This window comes from Cebus imitator, unplaced genomic scaffold, assembly GCF_001604975.1.
Source record: "Cebus imitator isolate Cc_AM_T3 unplaced genomic scaffold, Cebus_imitator-1.0 Scaffold26, whole genome shotgun sequence".
In the NCBI taxonomy this organism is placed as follows: domain Eukaryota; kingdom Metazoa; phylum Chordata; class Mammalia; order Primates; family Cebidae; genus Cebus; species Cebus imitator.
This window is the reverse complement of record NW_016107341.1, coordinates 10125068-10138720: the sequence shown is the minus strand read 5'-3', so window position 1 is coordinate 10138720 and position 13653 is coordinate 10125068. Positions and strand designations below refer to the sequence as shown.

At 39.7% G+C, this 13653-nt stretch overlaps 1 protein-coding gene across 1 annotated transcript in view; it reads left to right on the top strand.

Moving 5' to 3' along the window:
* FBXL13 (F-box and leucine rich repeat protein 13) overlaps positions 1–13653 on the top strand; it is a 247122-nt gene that overhangs the window by 162770 nt on the left and 70699 nt on the right. Inside the window, exons 13-17 of the mRNA XM_037736579.1 lie at positions 4937–5035; positions 5564–5681; positions 5782–5944; positions 10448–10567; positions 11286–11412. Of these exons, the coding sequence (XP_037592507.1) occupies positions 4937–5035; positions 5564–5681; positions 5782–5944; positions 10448–10567; positions 11286–11412 (627 nt within the window). The remainder of the gene's footprint in view (positions 1–4936; positions 5036–5563; positions 5682–5781; positions 5945–10447; positions 10568–11285; positions 11413–13653) is intronic.

Here is a 13653-nt window from a genome sequence, read left to right as displayed (position 1 = left end):
GGTTTTCCTTCTGACAGTCTGGCCCCTCTGCTGTAGGTCTGCTGAGGTTTACTCCAGGCCCTGCTTGCCTGGGGTTCACCTGCAGCAGCTTCTGAACAGTAAGGGTTGTTACCAGTTTTCTTCTTCTGTTATCTTTGTCCCAGAATGATACCCGCCTAGTGTCAATCTGATCTCTCCCTTATGAAGTGTCTCTTTGGATATATAGGGGTCAGGGAGCTGCTTGAGGAGACGGTCTTTTCTTTATAGGAGCTCAAATGGTGAGCTGTGAGCTCTGTTGTTCATTCAGAGCTGCTGGGCAGTTACGTTTAGGTCTGCTGCAGCAGAACTCATAAACTGCTTTTTGTTCCCAGGTGCTCTGTCCCAGGGATTTAGGGCTTTATTTATGAGTTTCCGTTATGCTGCTGCCTTCTTTTTTTTTTTCCTTCAGACCTGCCCTGCCCAGCAAGGAGGCAGCCTAGTCACTGTCAGCCTCTAGAGGCTTTGCTGATCTGCTGTGGGCTCCGCCCAGCTGCCGAGTGAACTTCCTTGCAGTCCTGTTTATATGGGTGTAGTTAGAACTGCTTTGACGATGGTGGCCTGCCTCTGTTGAGGCGGAGTCTCTCGCTGTGGCGGGTTGCCTTGGCAACGGCCGGCTGCCTCAGCAATGGCGGGTTGCCTTGGCAACGGTGGGCTGCCTCAGCATTGGCCGACTACCTCCGTCGTCGTGGCGGGCTGCCTCGGTAATGGCGGACGCCCCTCCCCCACAGAGCTGGACCGTCCCGAGTTCAGCTGCGCTTGCTGTGAAACTCTCAATCCAGAGTTTCTGATTGCTGTTCTTTTGTGGGGGTGGGACCAACCGAGCCTGATTGCCTGGCTCCCTGCCTCAGAGCCTTTTTTAAGTTGGTGTTCCAGTCGCCTGTTGAAGAGGTGCCGGGGTCTGTTTTCCCCTGCGGCCACTCACTGCGCTGGCTTAAACAGCGGCACTGAGGTTTGTGGCGCTTTTTTATTTTTATTTTTTGCCCTGGAATCTACTGTCCTGGTTCCCTGCTCAGTCCTCCAATCGCCAGCCAAAAGGGCACCTGAACCGCTGCTCCAGGGCCCCGATAAAGCAGCCGCGCGGGGCAAAGCTGCGGCGCCGGCCGGCACAGCCGCGCTGGCCGAAACAGCCACGCTGGTGACCTGTGGAGTTCGTCCGCCTGGGAATTTCCTAGTCTGTGGGTAATAAAAAGCGGCGTCCACTCACCCTCTGCGCTTTCACTGGGAGCTGCAATCCTGAGCTGTTCCTAAACGGCCATCTTGGATCAAGAATCTTGCATGTTCTTTACATGTACCCCAAAACCTAAAATGCAATAAAATAAATGGAAAAAAAAAAAAAGAACAAAGACAGGTCTCCTGAAGAGGAGACATTCTGCAGCAAGACTTGCAATGTAGAAATTCTGAGTTTCTAGCCTACCAGCCTGCTATACCAATTGCAGATTTGCCAGCCTAACAATCACATGGGAAATTCCTTAAAATACATCTTTCTTTCTGTCTCTTTCTCTCTCCATATATATATATTTGTGTGTGTGTGTGTATGCATATACTTGAATATAAGTATATCCTATTGGTTCTGTTTCTCTGGAGAACCCTGACTGATATACTTTCTTTTTACTCATTTCCTCTCGATTAGCACTTTTCAAACTGTCATGACTGTGTGTGAATCATCTGGGTGTGAATAACTTGTCTAAGTGCAGCCTCTAAGTCAGTGGTGGTGGGCTAAGATTCTGTATTTTGAGCAAGCTCCCATGTAATACCTATGCTGCTGGTCTGTGGACCACATTTTGTGTAGCAAGGCCTTATATGATCAACTTTTTCTTTTAAATTATCTCATGAGCTCAGTTCTTCTCCTGAAACATTAACTTGTAACTGTATTGCACTCCATCCTATGAATTGCCATAAATTAGATACATTCAGGCTTTAGAAACATATTTCCCAAAGGCTATTTATAAAAATTGTTCAAGTATAATCTCACCCAAAGGCCTGGCTTCTGTAGCACAATAGAAAAATAGTAGAAATGTAGAAAAATTGTCAAAATGGAATCTCACCCAAAGACCTGGTTTCTGTAGCAAATCAGGCCTGCATGCTCAGTCCCTGGTTACAAGGGCTTCCCTTAGCTTTTTTTTCTTTACTTTTTATTTCAGTAGCTACAAAAATTCCCTTCGCCTTTGTCTGGGAGTTCATATTATTAGTCTCTGCTGGGAAGGGGAACCTACTGAATAGACATGGTTCTCAGAAGTCATTCATACATTCTTCCATTTATTCATGTAATAATATTACTCAGTTATATCATCAGTTGATGTTATAGGCACCATGCTGGGAACTGTATACAGGGGATTCATTTAATAACTAATCATTTATAAAATGAATATAATTGTAGTTATGATAATTACATGGTGATGTAAGTATATAACAAGAAACTGGTCTAATTTAAGGGTCAGGGATACTTCCTATGGAAGTGACATTTCAGTTGAGCTCTGGTTGTCTGAGGATATGCCACTCAGTTTCCTAACTTGTGGCTAGTCCTTTTTGAATAGGTGGAGGCTCTGATGACAGAATCTTGGAAGTCACCTTTAGTGAGAGGTGGCACACATGAAGTCTCCAAAGATCTCCCTAGAGGTCCATTGTAGCTGCTGCTCCTCATTCTCCCTGTCAAGCTCTTATGTAGATGACCCTCCAAAGGAGTTCCCATTCTGTCTGCTCTTGGGCGGCATCTCAGTTTCCCTCTACTGAATCTGAACACAATCTGATTTCCCATCCATGTCCATTTGTTACAGGAAATGCAGCCTAAATAACAAGTTATCATAAGGTAATTCATCATAGGCAAATATTTTGATCTTTGAATCAGTCATTATTTTGACCACTCTCTGCCACTGCTCTTTCCATTAACATGGATAATGATAGTTGAAAAGAAATTGGTACTACAAAGCTACAGTAATCGAAACAGTATGGCACTGGCAGAAGGATAGACATAGAACAATGGAATAGAATTGAGAGTTGAGAAATAAATCTATACATTTATGGCCAATTGATTTTTGAAAAGGGTGCGGAGACAATTCAGTGAGGAAAAGAATATTCTCTTCAACAATTGATGCTGGGCCAACTGTATATCCACATAAAAAAAGTGAAGTTGGACCCCTACCTCATACTATATATAAAAATTAACACAAATGGCCAATAACCTAAATATGAAAGCCAAAATAATTAAACTCTTTTGAAGAAAAAATAGGGGTTGAATCTTCACAACCTTGGATTTGGCAATACATTCTTAAATGTGACACCAAAAGCATGAACAACAAACAAAAATAGATAAACTGAACTTCATCAAACTTAAAAGTGTTTATGTATCAAAGTACATTATTTTAAAAATGAGAAGACAACCTACAGAATGGAAGATAATTTCAAATCATACATCTAATAAGGACTTGGTATCCAGAATATATGAAGAATTCTTATAATTTAACAACAAAAAGACAACCCAACTAAAAAAAAATAGGCAAATAACTTCAATAGACATTTCCCCAAAGAATATATACAAATGGCTAGCAAGTACATGAAAAGATACTCATATCATTATTTATTAAGGGGATGCAAATGAGGTACCACTTCAAGTCCACAAGGAAATTTGTTTCAATGGGAAATAAGTGTTGGTGTTGTGGAGAAATTGGAACCCTTATAGATTGCTGGTGGGTATGTAAAATGGTACAGCCACTATAGAAAACATTTTGGTGGTTCCTTAAAAAGTTAAGCATAGAATTAGCATATGACCCAGCAAATCTACTCCTAAATAGCCAAAAGAATTGAAACCTGATATTCAAACGAATAGATATACATAGTCAAAATATCTAAAAGATGGAAACAATCCAAATATTCATTAACAGATTAATGGATTTTCAAAATGTGGCTTTTCCACTGAGTAGGATATTATTCATAAAAAGGATTGAGGTGAGGGCCGGGCGCGGTGGCTCAAGCCTGTAATCCCAGCACTTTGGGAGGCCGAGGTGGGTGGATCACGAGGTCAAGAGATCGAGACCATCCTGGTCAACATGGTGAAACCCCGTCTCTACTAAAACTACAAAAAATTAGCTGGGCATGGTGGCACGTGCCTGTAATCCCAGCTACTCAGGAGGCTGAGGCAGGCGAATTGCCTGAACCCAGGAGGCGGAGGTTGCGGTGAGCCGAGATCGCGCCATTGCACTCCAGCCTGGGTAACAAGAGCGAAACTCCGTATCAAAAAAAAAAAAAAAAAAGGATTGAGGTGCTCATACATGGTACAATGTGCATGAACCTCAAAAACCTTACACTAAGTGAAATAAACCAGGAACAAAAGGCCACATATTATATAATTCCATTTATATGAAATATTCAGAATAGGTAAATTTACAGAGACAAAACAGATTAATGATGCTGGGGCCAGGAGGAAAGGAGTATAGGCAACAATTGCTTCATAGATACAGGGTTTCCTTTTGAATGATGAAAATGTTTTGGAACTACATATAGGTAGGTTCTGGTTGCACAACATTATGAATAATTAAATAACATATAAGTGGTTGTTTTTTAAAATTAAAAAAATTTTTTTTAAAGAGACAGGCTCTTGCTGTGGTGCCCAGGCTGGCCTTGAACTCCTGGCTGAGGCGATCCCGTTGTCTCAGCCTCCCAAGTTGCTGAGAGTACAGGCATGCACCACTGTGCCTGGGTTAGGTGACTTGTTTTTTGTTATGTAAATTCTACCTCAATAAAATATTAAAAAATAAAGTAATCAAGACTAGATTCTTTCCTTCTTGTGTCTGCCATATTTGATGGTTAATTTAAAAATTTTAAAACACAGTAACATATTTATGACATATCTTTGGTTATTACTACCTTGGGTTTTTATCATGCTAATGCATTCTTTCATTATTTTCTACTCTGTGCAATTCAGATTTCAGTCCAAGGCTTCAGGTACATTGCAAACAGCTGCACTGGAATTCTTCATCTTACCATTAATGACATGCCAACTCTGACGGACAACTGTATAAAGGTAGGTAGTTGGAAAGTATATCTTCTTCTCTGTCCTATAAGAAAAATGAATGTCCTATAAAAAAATGAAAAATGAAAAATATGAGTGGACTTTTCATTTTAGTTATTTTTTAATAGTAATACAATCATTTAAAAGTTTTCACACACCCACATACCCTTGAAAACATTTGAATCCTTAAATATCCTAAGGCACCTTATTTCACAGTTAGGATTTTTTTTAGTGATGTTATAGCCTAAGCACAAACTTTGAGTTTAGTTCTCCATGTTAAGCTGCCAAATGTAGTAATTTTTTTCAGTAGTCAATTTCTCATGTTTTCCCATACTCTTAGTACATGATTTAATTCTGATTTCTCCACATTACTCAAATGTAAGTGTATAAACATGTATTGAAAAATCTAATTTTCTTTGAGATTAGGAAAATTAATAGTTAACATGTCTGTTTCTAATATATTGAAGGAAAAAATGACTTTATTACCTTACTAAACCTGTTCTGAACACTTGATTAATTTAATAATTTTTTCTTCTGAAGGCTTTAGTTGAAAAGTGCTCTCATATTACATCGATGGTTTTCACTGGTGCACCGCATATCTCTGATTGTACTTTCAAAGCTCTGTCTACTTGTAAACTCAGAAAGATCCGATTCGAAGGTCTGTTATATTAAAAACATGGTTCCGCATTATCATTTACTTTTACTCTTGCGGCATTACAAATACAATACTTGTCTTTTCTTCTCTTTTTTAAAAACAGGAAATAAAAGGATTACTGATGCATCCTTCAAATTTATAGACAAGAATTATCCAAATCTCAGTCACATTTACATGGCTGACTGCAAGGGAATAACAGACAGCAGCCTCAGGTCACTTTCACCTTTGAAGCAATTGACTGTGTTAAATTTGGCAAATTGTGTAAGGTAATGAGTCATTCAGTCAAACTTTCAAGAAACATTGATTATCTAGTATGTGCCAGGTCCTCTCCTAAGGAACTTATGGTTTGTGGGGTAAACATGAAAGTCAGAAGTCCAGGAGTTAATGTAGAGGTATGCACAGAGTTCTGTGATTATAAAAAAGAGGGACTCTCAACCCAGGCTGATTATATGGGGGGATATGGGGAATTATGGACCCTTGTAAAATTAAGGAAACTCAAAGGAATACTTATGGGCTACCTTTCCTACTGAGGGTTCCCATAGCTAGTTTAGTTAACAGGATCTTTTCTCATATGGACTTTCTGAATTGCTTATGAAGAACCAATCTCACTGAAGGTTTTCCTCTTGGGTACTGGTTAGATTTTTCCTCCGTGTAGAATTTCTGACAAATGGACAAAGGGTGAGTTCTTACTGAAATCCTGTCTTTGGCTGGGCCACTATTGGATTACTCTCCTGGTATTCTCAGGATCAAATTCTTTTTTTTTTTTTTTCTTTTAGATGGAGTCTCACTCTGTTGCTCTGGCTGGAGGGCAGTGGCGCGATTTCAGCTCACTGCAACCTCCGTCTTGTGTGCTCAAGTGATTCTCCAGCCTCAGCCTCCTGAGTAGCTAGGATTACAGGTGTGTGCCACCATACCTGGCTAATTTTTGTATTTTTAGTAGAAACAGGGTTTCACCATGTTGGCCAGGCTGGTCTTGAACTGCTGACCTCAAGTGATCTGCCTGCCTCAGCCTCCCAAAGTGCTGGGATTGCAGGCGTGAGCCACCACACCCTGCCAAGGATCAGGAAGTTTCTTGCTGAAATCTCTTCCCCAGTGGGTAACTCAGCCTCTTACCTATGTAGAATTCTTATAATCTTATAGGGCCAGATAATAACAAAATAGCGCTTGATCCACAAAATAGTGCTTGATCCACATTGAAGTTGGCTAACATTTGGGAAAGCACAAGTCAGCATAATAATCTAAGCTACATAGAATCTTTTGTGTATTTATTTGCATTTTTTTGAGACAGGGTCTCAATCTGTTGCCCAGGCTGAAGTACAGTTGCGCAGTCACTGTAACCTTGACCTCCTGGGCTCAAGCGATTCTTCTGCCTCAGCCTCCCAAGTAGCTAGAACTACAAGGCACACTCCATCATATCCAGCTAATTTTTAAATTTTTTGTAGAGACAGGTCTCACTATATTGTCCAGGAAGGTCTCAAACACCTGGCTTTAAGTGATCCTTCCACCTTGGCCTCCCAAAATGCTGGGATTATAGGCATGAGCCACTATACTGGCCCACTACACAATCTCAACCTATGTTGCCTCTTATTAAAATGTGGAGGCAACATGGATCAGTCGGGGCTGGAGAAGATATAAGGGTTTGGAATGGGAAAAACCTGGATTAGGAAATGAGGGCTCCAGCCAAGGGCCAGTGAAGAATTAAAACCTCCTGTCAACAGCCATGTGAGTGAGCCTGGAAGCAGACCTTACAGTTCCAGTCAAACCTTCAGATGACTTAAGCTCCAGCTGGCATCTTGACTGCAAACTCATGAGAGACCCTGAGCTAGAACCACCCTAGTTCATTTCCAGATCCCTGAGATCCAGAAACTGGGAGATAATAAACGTTTGCCATTTAAGCCACAAATTTGGATCAATTTGTTACATAGTAATAACTGTGAGACACACACACACACACACACACACACACACACACACACACACTATGTACACCAGTGTGTGTGTATCAACTAATTCTGTCTGTATGAATATGTGAAATAAAACTGAATTACATTGTTGTATTTCACTCAGCCTTCTGCAGATTAATCTTTTTTTTTTTTCCTTTTTTTTTTTGAGTCTCACTCTGTCACCCAGGCTGGAGTGCAGTGGTGCCATCTTGGCTCACTGCAACCTCCACTTACTGGATTCAAGAGATTGTACTGCCTCAGCCTCCCGAGTAGACAGGTGTCCACCATCATGCCTGGCTAAGTTTTGTATTTTTGTAGAGACAGTTTCACGATGTTGGCGAAGCTGGTCTTGAACTCCTGACCTTAGGTGACCCACCTGCCTTGGCCACCCAAAGTGCTGGGATTACAGGCGTGAGCCACCGCACCTTGCCTAATTAATCTTAAATGGAAGTTTTTTGCCTCCAGAAGTAGAGGTGACAAGACATTTCAAAGGGCTGTGCCAAAAATAGTTCAGATCCTTGATGAAATATATTTTCAATATATTACTGAGCTCACAAAGAGTAAGAGAAATATCCAATAGCCCTCAATCCCCTAATTCTTTGCTACTCTCTCAATGAACAAATTCACTGAGATGAATAGTGAGTAGCCAGCAAACATAAAAGGTTGAGAAGTCCTAAGCACAAATTTCATGACAATACTGCCTTTGAGAGAATCAGCTCTGAGCAAGACTCATAGTAGGGAGGTAGAACCTGAGACTTCTGCAGGGTTTGAACCTCTTCAAGTGGGGCAGAGTGGTCTCAGGAGGTAGTCCCCGAGCTCCTGGAAGACATTAGCACAAAGCTTCTCAGGCTAGAGATTAAGATCAAATAAATAGGTGCCCAAAGTCAAAGATTGCCAAAATGCACAAAGATATGAGTCACTGTGAGAAAGAGTCACAGAAACAGCAAAATACATTTGACCTTCAGGTAATTCAAATATAGGAATTGTCAGACATAGAATGTTAAGTAACCATGTATGAAATGTTTGAAGAAATAAAAAATGGAATCAGAAATATGAGCAGACAACCAAACATGATAAAACAATTAGATTTATCTGGGGAAAAAAACCTAACTTTTAGAAACAAATGATGTAATATAGTTATTCAAATAAACAATGGATTGCTGATCAGCAGATTAGAACTCAGGGAATTATAGAGCTGGAAGATCATTTTGAAGAAATGACAACAGAGGGAGGATGAAAAAGTATAACATAGGGTAAAAAGATAAAGCTTAGTATCAGAGTTTTAAGATTTCAAAATTTATGTGTAAGAGTTAGACCTAAAATGGTAAGTTGGAGCATTAAAGAATATACACTTTTCTCAAACACACATCAATCCTTTAAAAAATCAACCATGGACAAAGTTTAAAAGCAAGTTCCAACAACCTTCAAACTATTTTTATCAACAAATTGTATTCTCTTACTACAAAGCAACTCAAGAATCAGCAATGAAAAGATAAATTAAAAATACATATTTGAAAGGATTTAAAAGTAAAAATCTTCTGGTATCAGAATCACCTGAGGAGCTGAATAAAACTATAGATGCTTAAGCCCCATATCAGAGCTATTGAGTCTAAATCATTAGGGATGGAACCCTAGCTTGTGTATTAAAAAAAAAAAAAAAAAAAAAAAAAAAAAACAGCATGGATACTTTTGATACACACCCAGGTTTGGCCCTTCCTAACTTCATTGACCAATTAATTTGGATCATTATCTCAATAATCTTTTCCGTTGACTTTTAATCCTTTCTTGACTATAATATGAATTTCTGCGTGCGCAAGTGCGCACACATACACACACGCCCTTAATTGCTTTCCCAGGTGCTGGCACACTCCCCCTCTTAGAGGTGGAAGATGGGTAGATGGGCACAGCAGGCATCCACCTACTATGGCTCTTTCAGCTGAAACAGGATAACATCTTTTGCCTTTACTGCTCGGTTCTTTGCAAATCTGAACCAACAAAGGGTGTAAAGGATGTCAGCAATCAGCATGTTCTGCTCCCAGTGCTCTTCCCATCTGTATGCCTACCTGTAGAGCTGTTGTGAAAACCGCCTCTTAGGAATGCATTGATGCAAACTCCTGTCCTGCTTTATTTTCTGAAATGCTTCTTAGAAGGATCTGGTGGTTCTCAAATGGAATTAGAAATGAAGATCCCAACAAAAGACAGGGAATTGATGGCCAAACGGACATCTGGCCATTTACAAAGCAGGATTGACATGATAGGGGTATGGCACTGACACACAGAGGAAGTTTCTGATTAGGATAGTGTGGGAAGGCTGAGGTCAAGGTAATCCAGCATCAGGTTTTCTCTGATTCAGAGGGAAAGAAGCCAAAGGCCTCATGTTGAGTTTCCTGTCCAGCAGATTCACCTTGTAGTTAGTGAAAATTCCTTCAAAATTCTGGCAGTAGTTTGACTGGTAGTCTTGGTTTTCATTCTCCTAAGTTTTGGTCTTTTTCTTTTGCAGGCAATGGTATCAGGGATTAGTTAACTTGATCACATTTTAACCCAAGAGAAAAAGACCTTGAGGGCCATCTGTCTTATTAAAAATTATGAACAAAGGAACATAAATAACATTTTAATTAATACTTCTCCCATTCCTCTCATTTATACTTTTTTATTACGTTAAAATCTACTTTAAAAAAATTGGGTTTCAAAATGTTGACAAAATACCAGTATATAGATATTACCTTGCTATTTTGGAAATATATTGGGTGTGATAGCTATTACTTTAATATTATATATGTTTATATATAGAATCACATGTAAAATTTTTCTCACTCTTCCCTACAGAATTGGTGATGTGGGACTAAGGCAATTTCTTGATGGTCCTGCAAGTGTAAGGATAAGAGAGCTAAATTTAAGCAACTGTGTGCAGCTAAGCGATGTCTCTGTTATGAAACTATCTGAGCGGTATGATAAAACAGTCTTTTACATCATATCATTAGTAATTGTATATTTGATAATAGGAGAGATGAGACTCCTAAAAGCAGAGATTTCATGATATTTGGGGGAACATCAGAGATGCCCAAAAACTGATTATTCAGTGAAACTATATAAAAGACGTCAAAGTCATAGATTGAACCAATTTTTATATTATATTATTATATATAAATTACATCTGAGATGGAGTCATTCATGAAATAACTACTATCTAGATATGGGTGGCTTGTCTGTACTTTTTCAAGATTATCTCTAAGTAAACCTTTACTCTAGCATTTTCCAAGAGGTGTTCTGGCTGGTTAGTTTATTCTTGACTCCCCTCTTGTCAAAAGTCTTGTACAATTCCTGTAGCAGACTTGTAAGGGATAAATAGGGGACTTAACTTGCACTTTTACTGGTCATTCATTGTGGTGCTTATGTGATAGTTTTTGATATGTATGTGATATTTTTTTTTTCTTATTAGAAATTGCAATATGAAACTACAGAAAGTCATATAATAATCTGCTGCCCTTTCATCCAACTTCATAATGCCAAATTACTTTCTACTTTTAGTCTTAAAATTTTTGTTGAGTAAAAGAAAATCCTTGCTTCAATACCATTTGTTTTTCCAAGATAGTTTTTGTATGAAGAAATTGCTCACTGACAATATGATTGACAGCTAAAATTAATTCATGCTGCTTTCTTTCAGCTGCCCTAATTTAAACTACTTGAGTTTACGAAATTGTGAACATTTGACTGCCCAAGGAATTGCATATATTGTAAACATCTTTTCGTTAGTATCAATAGATCTCTCTGGAACAGATATCTCTAATGAGGTAAAAAAAAATCAAAACAGTACAATGACTTTTATTGTTTCATTAATACAGTTATTTGCTATTTTGTAAACAATGGAGAGATATGTTTTATTTCTTATTCTATTATAAAAGTTAAATTTAGGGTTATTGTTTATAGAAGGTGATAGAAAAGTTTCTTTGTGAATCAGTAGTCATGTTTGTTTTAAAAATAACAAAATACAGTATTTTGAGGAAAGTCATGACAGATAAGAGTATGTCAGGATAATTTGAAATTTGTTTCATTATAGAAGTTTGGTAAATGTGGAAATAATATGTTAGATGGCTTAACTATATTTTTCTTATGGATTGCACATTTTATAAGACTACCTGAATGCCCTGAGATCTAAGTCTTTAATTCAAGACTGAAGTCTAGAAATGCCCTCAGCAAATCTACAAAAGGATATATTTTAAAGAACTCCTTTCCTTAAATGAGTTCCTTAAACAAGGAAGGAACATGGAAGAGACATAAAGGAAGCTGTTGATTCTATTCATCAGGGTTGAAACTCAGGCCACATCTATCTTACCCCTCTGGGACTGCCCCATTTACTAATCAAAAGGAGGATAACTCTGAGAGATTTGCCATCTTCTGAAAGAATTAAATGGGCAATAGTTATATAAGGAATATATGGACTTCTCTTGAAAATCATGCATTGGGAGGAATCTAGGAAGACCATATGGGAAGTAAGGATCCCTCTTCCATCTTCTTGCTAAATCCCTATTCACCCCTGAAGACTCAGATCAAATATCACCTGTCTGTGAGGGCCTCCTCTGAGAGGCCCTACCTTGCAGGCAAGCACTGGAATTTCTCCACGTGCATCTCCAGCTCCAGTACATCCTTTAACATGAACTGTTTCTCTCCATTTCTCACTGCGTTGCAGACATCTGTGTTATGTGTTCATCCTTCTCAACATTCAGTGGGCTCTTTTAAATGAAGGACTAGATCTGTTCATTGTTCTAGGTTCTTTCCTTTCTTTATTTATGAATGAACTTGGTTTCAGTCTCCGTTCTGCTAGATGATCTCCTCTTTCCTTCCATATCACTCACGTGTGATATGAGAGTGTGTGTAGGGAGCAGTAACATGGAGTCATCTCATTATGGTGGGGTCAGTGTCTGGTCTTCTCAATGCTGTCTTCTGTCCACCTGGAATTCACTGAGATGTGTGAGGGCCCATTTGGTATTTAGTTTCCTGTCCAGGTGGATCCTTCATTTCTCTTTCTTGTTCAGACTCCAAGGCCCCTTCAAGTCTTCAGGCTTCCCTGTCATGTCTGCTTTGCTCTGGGTTCCTCTGGGTCTTTCTGGGTCATGGAGATCCTGTGAGGCTGTCCTAGGTTCACAGTCCTAGTCATCTGCTGCAGAAATTTTCTTGCTCCCGCATCATGGATGTGTTTGCTCCCAAACCCATGACTCACCCTCCCCTTGCTCTGCGAGAGGGTGACTTACACCAGTCAGCTAGATTCCAGGTTAGGGTTGGTGCTTGTGAGACATTTGTGAATGATTAAAGGGCCCGTAGAAAGGACAGTCCAGTGTTTTCCTCTACCTTTCTTTGCATCATCATCATCAGCTACATTTCCTTAGTGGTCTACTCCCCTGTGAACCACAGGCCTGCTGTGGTTCCAGCTTCCCTGAATGACCTTGGCCCCTGAACTTCAATAACACCATATCTTCCCATTGTCCTTCCAGCATAGGGACAGTAGTGGCTTCCTACTGCTGCTAGTCTCTAGATTTTGTCACTGTCCAATTTGGCTCCTCAGTTTCTCTACCACCCATGTAGCCACCCCCCCATTAAAATTAAATCTCCTCAGTTTTGAATGCTCAGGGTTGTTTCTGCTTTTCCCATTGACTCTTAACTGATACAATGACGGACACAGGAACACTCCATCTTATTGCTTTTATCAACCCTATTGGGAATGGTGGAATGGGTTCCCATCTACTTAGGTCCCTAAGCCTACCTGTGGGTTCCAACTTTCTCTCTAGCTGGATAGAGACTGAGAAGGTCTATAACAGGCCCCCATATGGTGAATTTCTCAGGATTTGCCTCCCTCTGGCTCTCCCCTCCCCTCCTCTTTTCCCCTGCCCTCTCCTTTTCTCCTCTCCCTCTTGTCTTCTTCCCCTCCACCTCATCTCTCCCCTCTTCTCATATTTGCTCCTCTCCTTCTGACATAGATTCTTTTCCTAATCTGGGAGTGGAAAAAATGTTCCAACCGATTACATAGTTTTAAAAAA